The following is a 17,571-nucleotide window of genomic DNA, read 5'->3' as shown; positions in this document are numbered from 1 at the left end:
CTTTCGATATCAAACAGTTTAGTTGGTTCGAGAAATACATCTTTTATCCACTGAATAGGGAAATTTGAGGATAGAAACATTTCATCTATCAAAAATTTAACTTGCAATCCATTATTAGATGAATATTTAACATTATTCAAGTGATGATCGTTTAAAAAAGAAGTCGGATCGTATTGGTTTTGCGATAGATACAAGATTTACTCTTCTTTTGAATAGGAGTTAATCACTTGTCTTTTGTATTGACTGGTAAATGAGTGATATAGTATTTAATATTTTAATATTGTCTGATACAATAATAAGTGCATATTATTGATCTGAGATGTATAATTTATAAATTAAACCCAGCTTGATGAGTAACAGTGTAATGATTATTTATTCAAGATCAATTATTATAATGATAATTAATCAAGATCAATTCAACGCAGGTTTGTGATAACAGAATTGAATTCTGAAATATAATGTTCCTCCCAATCCCTCAATAGAATGAATAGAATAAATTTGAGGATAAATATTATAGCCTAATGTTATCTCCAGATGGGTTGAATGGTAGAGAGGATTTCAATGAAGGTTACGAGTGAATTTTTACCAATTGAATGAATTAATAAATATGAGTTTTTCTCAAATGGTTTAGATTACGAATATAATTTCGCCCCGAATGAAAAGAAGATTTGGTATCTTGTAACTGACCAGCTGATCTAAGATGCGTCATCTCGGCGAGTCCTTTGACCTTGAGACTTTCAGCGGTTTTGAGGAGGGCTGACAGTTGGCAGTACTCGATGTTGACCTCGCCTCTGTACATGAACTCGACGAGGGTGCGCAGCTCGGCGAAGCACACGTCCTTCAGGATCACGATCGGGTGGCGGTTCGGATGGTCTACGAACAGCGACCGGAAGTACGACGAACACGCCGACAGCACTACCTGAGACAGGCAAACACACAACAAACGTCAAATCATAATCATTAATTTAGCTGGACGATGAGTGCGGTTTATAGGCTCGAAATTGTCTGGTTTGTTTGAAGTTTTTACTATTATAGTCCAGTCAACGAAGATTTACAGAATAATTATTATTAAACGAAAATCACAACTAATTCCATCTAGATTTTTACCCTGTTGTCAATATTTGCAGTAGCATAAGTCTTCAGGGTGATTTACAGCATTTAATTGGGATTTTCGTTTAATAATAATTATTCATTAATTAGCATGTGAACGAATGCAACTTCCAATTTATTTCCATCTGAAGATTCATAGAGGTGAAAGTTTGGAAGACAATTTTTGACCCCGCAGTTATGTTAAGGTTAGTAGGCCTAAACATAGTGAGGAGATACATATCAGAAAGTTCCCCCACTGTGCTAAGGGGGTGGGGTGGTTCAAAGGAACCATTTTTTTGGTTTCTCGCATGTAACTCGAAAACTATGCATATTACGGAAATGACTATTCTATACAAGATGGAAGCTTACACAGATCATTTTAAAACTATTCTGGGAATTTAATATGATGCGGTGGAACACAATCACAACAGGAGAAAACCCTACTATGAAAGTATTGATTATAATAAACTTTCATTGGCACTAACGAATGAGACCTGGAATTCCGTGTACCTGCAGGAATGCAGAGAGTGCTTTGGAAAGAATGATAGAAATACTGAAGAAATACACAGAAGAATGTAAAGTTATTAATAGAGTATCGCACACAAAATCAAAATTAAGCCTTCGATTACAAATGGATTAATTACATCAATAAGAGAGAGAGATAAATTACACAGACAAAGCAAGAATAATACAGCGAATCAACAGCTTAGAGAGTATAATAGAAGGTACAGAAATCTACTAACAACTGTGATAGAAAATGCTAACAATACTTTTCAACGCGATTTGAAACTTCCAGCAACTCTAAGCAAACATGGGAAGTAATAAGAGAAATAACTGAAGTGCAACGGTCAACAACACAAATCCACCAAATCAACTTGGAAGGGAGAGAATTGAAATTGGGAGATGATGGTAAAGATATGGCAAATTCTTTCAATGAATTTTTTATTAGTATTGGATCAAAACTGGCCCAGTACATTCTAAATAGCGATTGTAATGGCGCAGATGAGCATGCGGCAGCTGATCAGATAGTCTGCCGGTCATTATTCTTTACACCTGTCAGTGAGGACGAAATGATAAAAACCATAAATAGTCTTAGAGCTAATAGTGCAAATGGACTCGATAACTTAAAACCAGATTTTTTCAAACAGAATAATACTATAATTGCCAAGCCTTTAACACATATTGCAAACATAATTTTTGAGGAAGGTGTTTTTCCACAGTGTCTTCAGTGTCTTAAGGAAGCTGTCATTTATCCAATCTTCAAAACAGGAGATAAGAAAGAAATGGATTGCTACAAACCCATATCATTACTCAGTACATTATTAAAATTTTTTGAAAAGTGTATCAAAAAAGACTGATCAGCTTTCTTGAAAAAAAAAAAAATCTTCTATCGCCAAACTAATATGGTTTTAGATCTAGTCGCAGTACAAATGATGCTATCCACCATGTGACCACTCAGATTGCGGATGAAATAAACACTGAAGAGAAACCATTAGCAGTATTCTTAGATTTAAAGAAGGCTTTTGATACGGTGTCGCATTCTTCTTTCAAGGCTTGAGAATAAGAGGAGTCGCACGGAATCTGTTCAAGAGCTACCTATCAAACCGAACACAATGTGTTAGAGTCAATAGATGCATAAGCAACAAGCTGACTGTAAAGTTTGGAGTGCCAGAAGGAACAGTACTAGGACCAATTCTTTTTCTTCTCTACATAAATCCATTATGCAACATGGAAATTAATGGATCAATCACCACTTTTGCAGGTGACACTGTTCTACTGTTCTCTGAATCGACCTGGGAGATGACCTGGAGAGAAGCTGAGACTGGACTTCAGAGGGTGTCTCGCTGGTTGAGTGAAAGTCTGCTAACATTGAACCATGAGAAAACCTTCTTTCTGACCTTTTCGGCGACTCAACATGGACAGCCAACAGGAGATGAGATAGTAATCAAGAATCAACAGAATAACACTTCATACACAGTTCATAAGAAACAGTCACAGAAAAACCTGGGAATTACAATGGACTCTTTTCTGCGCTGGGATCATCATATCAATGAATTATGTGGGAGACTGAGAAAGACCATCTACAGATTCAGGATTCTGAGGACACTGGTCGACAAGGGATGTCTAAGAGTTATCTACTTCTCTCTAGCACAGTCCCTCATGCTGTATGGGATTGTAGGATGGGGAGGTACAAGCTTCTTGCACATCGAACCGCTCCTCAGGGTACAGAAGCTGATCATGAGGGTCATCAACCAGGAGCCTTCACGCTATTCATCGGACCAGCTAGTCAATGAGTTTGATGTGATGGATCCAAGACAGCTTTACTCCAAGGAGATACTATGCAGATTACACAAGAACCCAAAAACATTTCAAACCAGAAACCACAACCACAACACCAGATACAGGAATCTTCTCATCACCAGTGTTGTAAGGAAGGCATTATACCAGAGACATTTCAATCATTTAGCACCAACATTATATAATCTACTTCCTGCAAACTTTAAACAGATTAATCATCCTAGAAAGTTCAAAACACAATTGGTTGATGAGCAAAGGAAGACAGAACATAGAAAACATTATTTCAAACAACAACTAACCACCTAATGACTCACTAAACACTAACTAATCAATAATACGCACAAAAAAAACCTACTCTAAAACATGGTACGCCATAGTGGAGTAGGTCAATTTCCACACAGAAAAAACTAAACAAGTAGAGGACACATTATAAGAATTTTTCGTAACTAACTATTGTATGTAATTTTGTAATTTATCTAATATTTTGTGTAATTGATGTTATAGTTTTGGAAAATAAAAATTTTATTTATTCATAGTTTCATACAATATTAAATTTGTAAATGTGTCCATATATTTTCTAGTTTTCGAGATATCCGCTCTTGAAGGTGTGTCATTGTTAAATAAACACGTTCGCTTCAAAATTTCTGCTATTTTTGCTTGTATAATTCTGAAAAAAATCTATGGAAAAAATCCATGCTGATTATGAGCTTATAGAACATTAATTTATTTTCAATTTAATGTATAATTTCACAAGTTTACAAATTTCCCCATGACTGTCGCGGGTCGCAGCAGCTACTTGTGCTAACGGGATGAGGGTGGTTCAAAAGTTGCATTTTTGCTTACAAAAGTTGCTAAATTGTCTTCCAAACTTTTCCTTCTGTAGGTACCCTTTTCTTAAAATTCATTACCTGGACTTTTATGATGTTTCTCATTTTGTCAATCTGAGATAATTATATAATTACAGTTTTCAACTTGAAATATTGTTCGTTTTTCTAGTTGACTGAGCATAGTGAGGCCTATGTTTGAACTCGACCGGAATCGCTTTTGTTTGTATGTATGTGAAGCATTCTCGGCCAAACCCATTAATCGATTTTCAGGATATTTGTGAATTGTGATGATAGTTCGTTTCGAAGTTTCACGTCGTCATATGTGTAATTGTTTCTTTAAAACCTTGTGCTTCTCATAAAAATGGCCAATCTTTGAGCCTGACTTGGGAGAACCTCCACTCAATTGTTCCGGATCGCAACTAACGAAGTCATCATAGCCAATATGATCGCCAACGTTCAAAACTGACAGGCACCCTAAGAAGAAGATCCTTCGATAAAAGTTTGTACCAAAAACGTAATTTAAAGGAAATAATACAGGGCTTAACGATTTTAGCAGTGCATATTCTGGGGACTAACATGTGTGGCAATCAAGAAACTAATTGATAAATCGATTAGAGATTGAGAGTTCTTAGCCAAATAGGGTTTTGTTACCTAGCACCCCTCTACTAGCATCTCTATAGACTATGAAAATTCAAACTTATTCAATACCCTTCAGCGAACCAACCAACCAACCAACTTTTTAATTTTGAATTCTGAAATGTTCTAACAATTCTTGATATTGTTCTAATATTCTTGAAATTAATTCTAGCCTATTGCCATTCATTTATTTGGATACAAAGGATGAATTATTAAAATGATTGGGGAAGGACAAACAGGCACAGCCCAAAACAGTTCCTTCTCCAAATTTTTGATTAATATACTATTCCAAAAATATGTTTTCATTCACTTGTGAATTTGGGTCCAATTTTAAAGCTAAACCCTAACCCCTAACCAAAACCTCCAAGTGAGTTCTCCCTAACCCTAGCCATATCAATATCTCGTCCCCGTTTGTATTTCTGCCGATTAGGTACTATTGTATTGAATATTCCGTATTTATAGACTTCAGGATATGCAATTAATGCATTATAGCTTATTCAATCTATCAGCTTTATGCGCTACACCCTGAGCGTGGTTATCGGTCACTTATTCATTTAATAAGTACAAGTTCCTAGAATCAGAAGGTTACGTCCGATGAGCGATCTCCCATGAGCGATTTTGGGGTTTAGCAGTTCACTGGGCGATCCATGGTTCAGAATAACAATAAGGATAGGCAGACGCTATGACTAGGAGGACTTGGGAAATTTACATTTCCAGCAAGTTCTATCAATCATCTGCATTTCAAGTGAAAGATTAACACTAATGCAAATAGATAAGTATAAAGTATCTCACAGATATCAAGAAGATTCAAGATCAACTTCACATCTGTAGCATTCTACATCTAGAACAATCATAAATTTCAAGTTTATGCCAATCTACAATCGTTATAGTTAGTATATAAAAGCGAAATGGCTCCCACATTTTATTCACATAACAGATTCCATCAACAGAGCTCAATATCTACACTTAAACTTTAGGCGCTTAAATCCCAAAAATCAATAATTAGAGAAAAAATTTCCTGAGATTTTTTCATTTTGACGATTGGCGGCTACACATTTAAAACTATTTGATCAAACTTTTGTACATACTATATTGTTTCCAGAAAGATTTTCTTATGTGTAAATTGTGAAATTTGATGATTTTTAAAAAGTCGTCAAAACAGCTGTTCTACAGGTGAATAATATCTTGAATATGTGTTCTTTTGAATAAACTGCTCTACCTACCTACCTCATGCACGAAAAGGAGGTTACATAGTCAATTTCTCAAGGATGGGGTGGACCCCCTGTTAGTTTCCCAGGAAGGAGATTCATGCCAGTTGATAGAGCTGATAAATAACTTTACAGGGTGTGAATTTTAAAAAATCGGTTTTAAAAAATCGAAAAAGTCATTTTCGAGAAAATCGTGATAGAAATTCAACAAAATCCATTTTTCTCAAGAATATTACTGAGCTCCAGCAATTTTCCCAGAGATGAGACTTATGTTAGTTGATAGAGTTTATTAATAGCTTTAGGGTATAAATTATCCAGGATATATTATTATATTATTATCCAGGGTATAAATTTGAAGAAAATCGTTAGAACCGTTTTCGAGAAAACCATGAAAAAGATGTTCTTTAGTCATTTTCCGCCATTTTAAATGTAATTTTATTGAATTTCTTCATGTCGGATCCTCATGGTATAAGGGCCTTAAGTTTAAAATTCCAAGTCAATCGGTTAATTAGGAATAAAGTTATCGTGTTCACAGACATACACACCACACACACATAGACACATACACACAAACTGGTCTAAGTATTGTCGTCTTGTCGAACGATTTATGCTCACCCAATTTATTTCATAAAAGTTTTCATATTTTTTTTATTCTCTTGTAAGTTATAACAAACTATGTACACACACACACACACACACACACACACACACACACACACACACACACACACACACACACACACACACACACACACAACACCCAAAAATCATGTTCTTGGAATCAGGGGACCTTGAAACGTATAGTAAACTATAAATCAGGGTACCTTAATTTTTTTCGGAAAGCAATACTTTCCTTACCCATGGTGATAGGACAAGGAAAGTAAAAAACGGGATCAATATAGAAATATAAAAGAACGCAATGTTTTGGTTGTTTTTCTGAATGAAATCCACATTCAAATCAGAATTCTAGCGATTGATGGATTGATTATTGACAAAATGAGATAGTGAATGAATGAGTGGCTGAATTAGGCCTACCTTGTGGGCGCGTATGGAAAGCCCTTCCGAGCAGGCCAAAGTGACGTCGACCAAACTCTCGTCCTGCAGCAGCTGACTGAACACACCTAACAGATTGCTTTGATGATTGTTCCACCTCAGGCAGTAATGCTCACTTCCCATGTCTGTGATCCTGCCCTGTCAACACACAACACCACACACTCACATCACTCACTTTGCTGCTATGCTATGCTATTCTCACGCTTATCTTGATATACGAGTAGATTAACGAAATTGCATTTGTACGGTAATCAATTACAACTTCGAACATACTGTATTCCAATAATGGGAGATAATTTTAAATACACTGTATTTACAAAAATATTGATGGATCAAAACATTCAAGTTAGAGTTGTCTGTTATAGGAATGAAATGGATGGATACCAAAAAAATGAGATACCATAGAAATTGACATGAGTTCTATCCGTTCGTAATGACATAGTGAAAGATCAAGGAATTGCATAATATCCTAAACCATCCATGATGTAGCATATATTGTCCATGACTGAACATGGTTCAATTATTATGGTTTTGTCCTTGATTTTGAGATTTGATTAATTGTTTTGTCCTTGATTGATCACATTATCACCTGGCAATCCATGTTTCTGTTTCTCGAGAAAAAATAGAAAGAAGGACTGCAGAATCCAGTTTGGAATCTTATTCGATTGCAAAGCTGCAATCACGTTTCAGACAACCAAGGTTTTTCTAGACAATCTAGAATAAGATGGATGAGTTAGTCACAAGGATGTGAAAGCCGGGCGAAGAAAAATAATTCGAATTATTGAAAAAAATGTTATTTTGTTTATAGTGATATGATCCACAGGCTTATAGTGATAGGCTTTGTTTACAGGCTTTGTTTACAGTTATACAGGCTTTGTTTATAGTGATAGGATCCACGTGATTGATGGAATGGATGGAAGACGATATTGTGAAAGTGAAGATTTTATTCATATTTAGTGATGTTCATGCACCTAAACCCTACTGATATTCAAATGTGAAAGATTCATAGATTTAATGTACAGATTTATTTATTCTTTTAACCTTCCAGAGCTCATACATTTTGTTTTCTGGCAAGGCTGTTTAAATGAGAAATTATAGTGTTACTAAACGATGTTATCTTATTAATAATAATAATCAGTTTTATATAATATTTTTTATTAAAATTTCATATTAGAAATTCTCAAATTTTTGATCATTAAAAATTAGTTATTAGTATTAGTGAATAGTTGGTCGATTAGCAAAAAGGTATATATTTTACAAAACAATGATTAAGCATAAGTCAATTCAGTTGAATGAAGCAGTGAATAATTTATATTATCAAAATACATTTACATTCCAAATATGATATATTATGATTGATTTTCTCACTTGAATCATGTAAAATACCAGTAATAAGTTTTTTTTTTAATTTTCATAAATCTTTATTTACTATCATTGATTTAATGCTGATTTTTAAATTATGTTGGCAATAGAATATATGTTGTGATGGACAAAGCATTGATACAAAGAAAGGATCCTACTCAATTATTTTAAACTGGTACCGGTATTTCAAAACTCCTTCCATTTTATTCGTTATATATCACAGTGAATAGAAAAAAATGATTTGAATATGACAAGTATAGTGGATTGAAAAATAATTACAACAGATTAAACAATTTGACAGGACATAAAGAAGAATGTTTTTCTGTGAGAGCTTTTTTAGTTGAGAGTGACATAATTTGTTTAAATATTTTTTATCATTGACAGTACAAATGGGATGAACTCTATTCAAAGATAAAAAAGACAACCTCTCAACAAATTATCAATAATTCAAGAAATTGATTTAAATAATATACGAGTTTGTCACTAAGAGAAAAATAGGGATTCAAGTATCACTAATTTTCCTGTATGACTATAGACGAAATATGTATTAAATACTTGAGAAACTAGATTATGGGAGATTTCAAAAACAAACGAAGAAAGTTATAAGCTCTCGAGTAAAAGATCCAACTGTAAACGCCTAGATTATTTATTCTGCAAATAGGTTTCTATCGCTGCGGAAAAATACGCAAAAGTGTGAGCTACAACGCCGGTTTTCGTAAGGTGTGGGAAGGTTCGCGAAATAAGGGGCCTCATTCTAAAAATAAACCAGTCAGTCCCAATTTCGGAGGCGCACCACGCAATTCTGCTGCCAGAGTTTTTGAAATGGTCCGCGAATAATAGACCAGTTTGCGATAACTTTGCATTCACAGGCATTTCTTTTGAGCCTCGAAGAATTGGCATTAGGAATAATGCGAGTTATTCGTGTTTGGTTGAAGCTCTTATAACATGATGAATACCATAACACAGTAAACAATAATTTACTCGTCATTATTCAGAACTCAGATATGAGTGTATCAGAATACACATGAGTAGTGTACGAAACACTTGCTTTGTTATTCAGCTTGTTCACCCCAATGAAACGGTAAGTAGCCTATATCGAACGTTTTTCTTCAACGGTGCTATATGAATTTTGGGGATTGAACTCTGATACGAAATGTTCGGAACCGTTGCTTAATAACCAATAGCAATATTGTAAACTATGCAGAACATTGAACACCAACTTGCAATAACTGAAGAATGAGCTTGTGGTTCGTCAGCCTTAGAACTGGGAGTTGACTAAAAAAAGTACTATTATCCAAAAAAAGTTCAATCCACTTGCTAACATTGACTTTTGAAACTCAGACGAGCGTCTAAGAGTTGATATGAGTGTACTGACTGGATTATGTAGTTCTGGAAGTGTTACATTGATCATTTCAATGTTTTGTTCTCCAGTCAAGTTCAGATCTTTTCATAAAAGGTTGGGTGGATAATAAATAGAATTCGTAAACAGTTGTTGGAGTCCAATTAATTTTCTGACCTCTTTACTTCCTAAGTCAACAATTATTCATCGGTTTCTTGATTATATCGTTAACGTCTCTTCATTCTTATTATGCGCTATTTTATGATTTCACCAAATGAGAGCAACTAGCAACATCTTTGAAGGATCTGTGAAGGGTGAATCTTACAACTTGATCGCTTTTGAAGAAGAGTTTCTTTCAAATCTATCAATCGAGAGGAAATACAATTGAACAAAGCGATGAAGCATAATGAAATTGCCAACATAAAAAACGAATCTGCCCACCTGAACAGTTGAAACAAATCAGTTATATCCTGGAGAATCGTTCTTATCCGGTGATAGAATAGAGCTATTTTGTAACTGTTTGGAACTGCAATGTTACAGTCAATTAATGTTATCATTTATAAATTCCTTACCTCTTTGCTTCGATCCAATACGAGTACAAAGAGCAGCAATTTTGAAGTTGAATCTATTCTTATGGGATTCAGTTAGTAATTCAGGATAATAGAGCAAACATATTCATTTAAAGACATATTGTATCAGAGGTAATTAGATATATACTTGAATTTTTGAACTATTAAGTTCAATTTTACTATTAAATTTTATATAAAAAATTTGATCTATTTTAGAATCTCAGTCACTGTACTTTTTATAAATAGCACAAGTCAATACAAGAACATTTAAATTGAATTTGGATCTCATTAGGATTAGAATAGAAATCATCTATGATACATAACGGCCTTCTTTGGCATTTTGAAAATATTGATAAAGCCCAGTTTTCATTAGTAGAGTTAGTGGTAGAGTTCCCTGGGCAAGTACATCTTGTGAAAACTCCCAATGAAAACGTTCATGGTAGAGTAGAGTCATGGTAGAGTACTAGTTTTTAGTAGAGTAGAGTGGGATAGTACTCTACCACTAGCCTTCCCGTCTCGAGCTAGTAGAGTAGAGTTCCGTATCACATTTTAAGGTTAGTTCTGTTCACTGGACAACACACTTTACCTACTATTCTCAATTGTAGTGAAAACAGTTACTCGACCAAGTAAGTAGAGTAGAGTTAGCTTGGAAGAGTTAGTATGCCAGTTACTCGACCACTAACTCTACTAGTGAAAAGCAGGCTTAACGGTAAATTATACAACTTTTTGAAGACTGATGTGATGACAGACTGAATTTTTTTAGACTGTGCATAATATCCAAACATCAAAATACTATTAATGGATTTCAGTATTGTATTAGCGATGGTATGTAAATATATATCAGCTATATAAAAAATTGAGATAAAACGAATTGTCGAATAAACCCCGTATGTTATATCATCAAAATCTAGTTATACATAATATTAAATGACATTCTATTGGAAATAGAACTACACATTCCCATAATCTATAACATAAACACAATTTCCGCAATCTATGCAGTTCATTATTCTGTCAATCGCATACATTTTTTTAGATTTTCATCTCAACCTGCATGAATTTATTTATCTCTCTCAAGAAATACTATATTGCTATTATTCATGAAATTGCAATTCATTAGTGTTCTAGAGTTTCCCAAGAACGATTAAATTATACAGCAAAAGGAACATAACTCGAAAAACAACCAAATTTTTCATTACTTCTCAATTTAAAACACTTTTCTTCATCACTATAAGATAATAATTCATCACTTCAGTTCAGACATGCTCACTTCTTTTGATAAACTCAACACCACATTCAGAAATAATAGTTAACTGAGCCCACACACCTGGAAAAGTAAAAGTTGACATTAGCTGGGTCACTTCGACACAGAACTGACCCATCTCTGTCGATTTGCCATGGCAGAAAAAGCCTTATTGACGTTGAACTTGCGTTTGGCGCGTTTTAAGCAATCTATACACAATCATACTGCGATGCCAATATAATCAGTAACCTTGGCAATAATGGATTTTAACTCACATATAATTACTAGTATAGATATACAGTGCTAACTATTTAAAGTAGTCAACAGTAGATGTAATTGATTTTGGGGATTCTCTGTGCTTCACTAATAATCGCTGACTACAGTAAGAGCTGAATAATAGTATTAGACGTATTTTTCAAACTTTCCACTCCCTTCTTTTATTTCTTGTCTTTCTCCTATCAAATTCTCAAATTTTCTTCCATTCTACATTCAATCAAAACATGCGATTCCTGCATTCTATGATTTTATTCTTCAAATCACACATTTCTCTTTCTCCTCTTTCTTCCTTCTCATAATTCTATTTTTTTCTCTTCCAATAACTCTACGATTTATCTCTTCTTCAATTCTCCCTCCATTATCCCGTCTCACATCCACTTTCCACCGATCATTTCCTCATTCTCACATCTATTTTTCTCATTGTCTCATTTTTCCAGCTAACTTCCTTTGTATCTCCTTATATCCTCTTCATCTCCTCTCTCCTTTATCATCATCTTCCTCTCACTTCCCAAATACCTACCTCAACCTGCCAAAATTCCTCTGACTGACTCTCTTTCACCCCTGTACTTGCTTCTCTTTCTTCTACTCCTTTAACTTTTCACTCTCTTCCTCTAGTCCATCCACGTCTGCTTCATTTATTTAATTTATCTTGTTACTCCACTCTCTCACCCCCTTTATGTTTCATCCTCTATTTCCCTCTTTCTTCTCTTCCACAAATTTGTCTCTCATTTTTCCTTTATTTCCACGGATTTCTTGTTCTTTATGTAAGCTTTACTTTTCCTTCTCACTCTCAACTCTCTCTTGCGATTTACAAAACTTATTAGTATTTATTACTTATTACACTCTCTCTCACTCTCTGTCGTTCTCTCTCACTGCCTCCCAGTCACTTTCTTCCTTTCTCTCCCTCACTCTCTTCATTTCTCTCCCTGAATACTATTCGAACACGGGCGCGATCAAGATTCACACGGAAGCTTTTAAAAATTCGGCCCAGTTGCCAAAATTCGGCTGGCTCGCTATACGCCTACGGGCGACAGGCCTACAGGTGCGTCAACCGCTAAAGACGTCAGGCTTTGGCTCAGGCACTGACCACTGACGTTTGTCGCTGTTTTAGTTCAACATCCAATCCAACCTCAACACTAGCGAAACTCAAAACGGCCACTTGGCGCGGACGCAACATAACTGTAACAACGCTAAAACATCTTTAACATTCTCAAAACATATGGAATCATGATTTTTTTATTGGAAAATTTTAATGAACATTAATTCTAGCAACTTAGTTCTGATTGAACGTAGAAATTCATGATTTCAAATCCAAAACTGTGAAGTTATAGAATTATTCATTCAAATCCAAACTGGTTACCTTTTCAGCAAATTATCTAGTAATCACGTTGGTCGGATGACCCCGTGAAACCAAATCTGTTAATATATATCAGGGCACTTCTAGCTGGTTCATAACCCACCTAATGGCTTGATACAAAGACAGGATTCAGGATTTTTTCATCAGGACTCTCCATGTAGCTTTACTCATAGCTTCACAATTGATGCTTTATGATATTTACAATATTTTCAAATAAATTTGGTAAAAACCATAAATTTTCGTTATTATTGATATTTCATGAAATAAGCTATGATAGGCTAAAGTCTGATTTTATTCTATAAGATATAAGTTATAACTTCATCAACTACTGCGATTGTACGAGTTGGATATTTTCGGATTAGTAAAGATAATGTTCAACGTTATAATTGATGAAAATAATGAATTCATAACATGATAATCTTATAAATTTTCTTCTGCAATTCAACTATTGGAATGGTTGAATATCGTGAATATTCGACTATTGAACAGAAGGAATCAGATATTTGAAGTGAGTTCTATTGATAAGTCCAAAATTTTAAAAATACTTTCAACGCATATAGTGATCATAATCTCATCAATTGCTTATAGCTTGGAAATCCTAATGGAAACAGAATGGTTGGGGAAAACTGGAAGAGGTTGTAGAAAATCAAAATGATTGAAGCCACCTACTCAACTTAAGGTAATTTAATTTTTTTTAGAGCATCTTCCCGAGATAAATGATTAATCATTTGAAAGCTTTATTTCATAGGCTACGAAATCAATTGTTATTGTTAGTACTGTAGTTTATTTTTTCAAATCTCATAATTGAGATATATGTATGCAATGTATATCATTATAATACTATACCTTTGCTCCTATACTCGCTTCCAACATTTATCAAAACATATTTTTGTAGATGTTTTACAAATACGGTTTATATATTTCAGTTTATGCTCTTAACTGTAAACTAGCATTATCATTTCATGAAGCTACTATCTTCTTCAGTAGGCCGTCTACTTTTTGTTGCACATAGTCGATAACATAAATCTAGCAAAAACTACAAACAACAATGTTGCATCAGTAATTTTCTGAGGCACATCCAACAATTACTACAGCCAATAACCAATAATAAATGAGCCGTCATTAAAATTTTAACAAGCGTGTTTTTTGCGAGTGGCAACAGAGTACATAGGGTAATTGTGTAATTGTATTTTTTTAAATTGTTTTCTTATCGCATCGGGCCTTCGTTGGGCGTCTAATTACGGATAAAAAGAATCCCAGTTACGGAGAGTCAGAGCATCGCTCGTCAAGACTCAAGTAATTATAGTTTAGTTTTAGTGCTTTCAGGTGAGGCTCAAGACGTTATTGCTGTTTCGGAATAGTAAACAACGTTCATTTCAGTTACTTGAGTATCCCAAACGATCGTGAATGAGAACATGCACAGATATGAATTTGTTGAGAATGCAATTTTCACATGTACAATGAACCTTACATAGCGAAGAAATTAGTTTTCAGTAATCCAGCAGGTGATTGATGCTTTATTCTTAGCAAATTTCAAGATTTCTGAAATAGTTTGAAACTTCTATGCGAACGTTGAAGTTTACATGGATCATGCGTGGGTAATAAGACAATGGACTCGACGTTTTCGTTCTTGACAACCGAAAACCGCTCATCCTCACGTGAGACTCAAGTATCCTATGTAATATGATTGATGACCTACAGTGGAAGATTATCTACAAATGCGAGACTACACGAAGAATATCTATGTCAATCCGTGATCAGTTAAATTTGAGTAGGAATGATCAGTTTATCCCAAATGGTTGGAGCTGCCCAGAGTGAGAGTTCAAAGAAAGAGAGTAAATATTCATTCAAGAAAGTGTATGATTTTTATAATGGTTTCAGCCGTAATCTCTGAGAATTGGAGTGGGTGATATTGCGGTTATTGGTTTGCTATATTGAATAATCTGGCTTGATATTCACACGTTCACTTATAGAAAATCCATTCACGAATCTGGTTCAGGAGTCTTGGTTATCACGAAGCCAAACATTCTTCTAGTATATTGAACAGTGGTGTAGAGGTGCGGGAAAAAAGTTTTTCACAGTTTACACAGTAAACAAATTGAAAATTTATCGATGAGTAGACCTACTCATCATGTCATATTAATTTATTGTTATAAGCTATATCATAAAACAATACATGAGCAGCACTAACCACAAAAAAATACGAACCTCTTTATGATTTGACAAATATATTATTGGAAGTCTCATACTGGAACATTTGCCACTACACCACTGCAATAATAATCAACTTTTTGTACTGCTAGTTCTCGACAATAAATTGATTGTGAGTCTCTTCATTCAAATCAAACCATAATATAAGTTCATTTCGTATCCTGGTGTAAAAGAAAGAAAAATATTGAAGCAAAGGTGTTAAATTGGATAGGATAACGTTAGTCATGTCAAAAGTACGTATTATTAGAGTTCGACGACTCTTCGCTGACCCTGCTCTGCTGCCACGGCTAGGACGAGGCACATTGCCAACTATTCGCAACTTATAACTTCACTTGCCGAATTCCTACACCACTCTTTTTTCCAACACAAAACTAGTCGTTCAATGTCCCAAACATGCATTAATCACGGTTTCCGATAAAATGCAGTTAGCTATGATAAGAACTTAAAATCTGATTGGAAACAAACCACAAGCTGTTAACGTCACAGAATTGTGTTCATCATCGTACTGAATGGGATATGGAAACTAATCACTTACTGCTATTGCAATCAAACTAAAGAAAGCTTCTGTGCTATCTACCAATTCCATTGGAATCCACCTCCAAATTACATTATACCAGGAGATTCACTGGCATTATTGAACTGAATACTTTAGGGTTGAAAGGAACGGTCACATTTTGAACTAAGCATGTGGACGTCGTAATAGAATATTACACTAATTCCCACTCCTGCATCTTGCAATGTGATTATGATGAATTATTTAGATGTTTTACAAATAGAATACAATCCTGGAGGATACGTGAAGTATAATTCAAGAATCACACACATTAAATATACTTCTTTTATTGGAATTAATCATTCCCCGAAAGATTACTGATTCTCTAATAATAATAATATTGGAAATATAATAGAATATAATCGATAACATAAAAATCGCTAATACTCTTTTGATTGATTGCATTGGATGACAAACCCAATTGGAAATTCCGTATTTATTGGTGAGAAAGATTTTTTAGCTGTCATAAATTGTTATTTCGATCTGTAGCTAAACTAATGCACAATATTTTTCAACGATATTTTGTTGACTATGTGACAGAAATTTCATTGAATAACTAAACCTGATAGAAGTGACAAGTGTTTGTAGGCTATTCATGAGCCATAAAAATGTTATCAATTTAAATGGACTTTTTAAAAAATATCGAAAATTGTGAAATTGCTTTTGAGAATTGTTAGTAACAATCAATTTCCTTAATAGTAACAGCTCCATAATAATTACAAAGCTTGGTAATTCCAAGAATAATGAATGACTACGGAACTTAGGAAATATCTTTTCTACGCGTGTCATGCATTAGTGTATGAGCTGCTTGTAATTATTCAATTATTCATCGCTCACATTCAATAATTTATCTTATCTTCAAAATGATTTTGCAATTCCGAAGTAGAAGTTTTTGAAAATTACCACTATTTAAAAAATGTTCATCAAACAATCAGGTTGCCTTGATATATTTCATAATAATCTTAAACAAATAACACTTGGAGCTCATCAACTCGATAAATTTGGACCAAGATAGAAAAAGATCAAACCATAAGCAATGCCTATGCAGTTTCTTAAAAGTTATCACATATTACAGTATGTAAATGTATTGTTCTTAATATAGTAAGAGAATATTAATATCAGGCTTATAGATACTCTATCACAGAACTGGTAGAACTGGAACCAGTCGTGGGTCTAATCATCAATCAAATTTGCAAGACTACTGGAGAGATGAATTATTGACAAAAGGGATAAGAATTAATTCTAGAATAAGTACGAAGCTGTCTTTCCAAACATGAAAATTTATCATGCTTATGAGCAGCAAACCCTTCTTCCATCCAGAATAGTAATTTACTTATTTATGTACTTTCTTGGAGACTTACGTGAATCCAATGCAAGATTTATGTCTCGTAGAGGTTGGAAGTGAATATGGATAAGTCAAATCCAGTTGAAAAACATAACGGGAGATGAAAGCCATTTTAAATAAGAAGCTTGAAAGGAATCGATTCTTATTCTTAGGCTTACCCTTGTATTAAACTCTTATATAATGATATTTATCGATTTCTCATGTT

The 17,571-nt window shown here is 34.2% G+C and overlaps 1 protein-coding gene across 2 annotated transcripts in view; it reads right to left on the bottom strand.

Moving 5' to 3' along the window:
* The window catches only part of LOC111051019 (zinc finger and BTB domain-containing protein 49), a 101,915-nt gene that overhangs the window by 50,318 nt on the left and 34,026 nt on the right, over nucleotides 1-17,571 (bottom strand). For both annotated transcript variants that reach the window (XM_039442555.1, XM_039442560.1), the window contains 2 exons: nucleotides 7,094-7,249; nucleotides 688-919 (listed from right to left, as the gene is read on the bottom strand). In XM_039442555.1, coding sequence (XP_039298489.1) covers nucleotides 688-919; nucleotides 7,094-7,234 — 373 coding nt within the window. In that variant the 5' untranslated portion in view covers nucleotides 7,235-7,249. The remainder of the gene's footprint in view (nucleotides 1-687; nucleotides 920-7,093; nucleotides 7,250-17,571) is intronic.

This window comes from Nilaparvata lugens, chromosome 1, assembly GCF_014356525.2.
Source record: "Nilaparvata lugens isolate BPH chromosome 1, ASM1435652v1, whole genome shotgun sequence".
Lineage (NCBI taxonomy): Eukaryota > Metazoa > Arthropoda > Insecta > Hemiptera > Delphacidae > Nilaparvata > Nilaparvata lugens.
The sequence above is the reverse complement of the archived record's forward strand: the minus strand, read 5'-3'. Positions and strand labels throughout refer to the sequence as shown.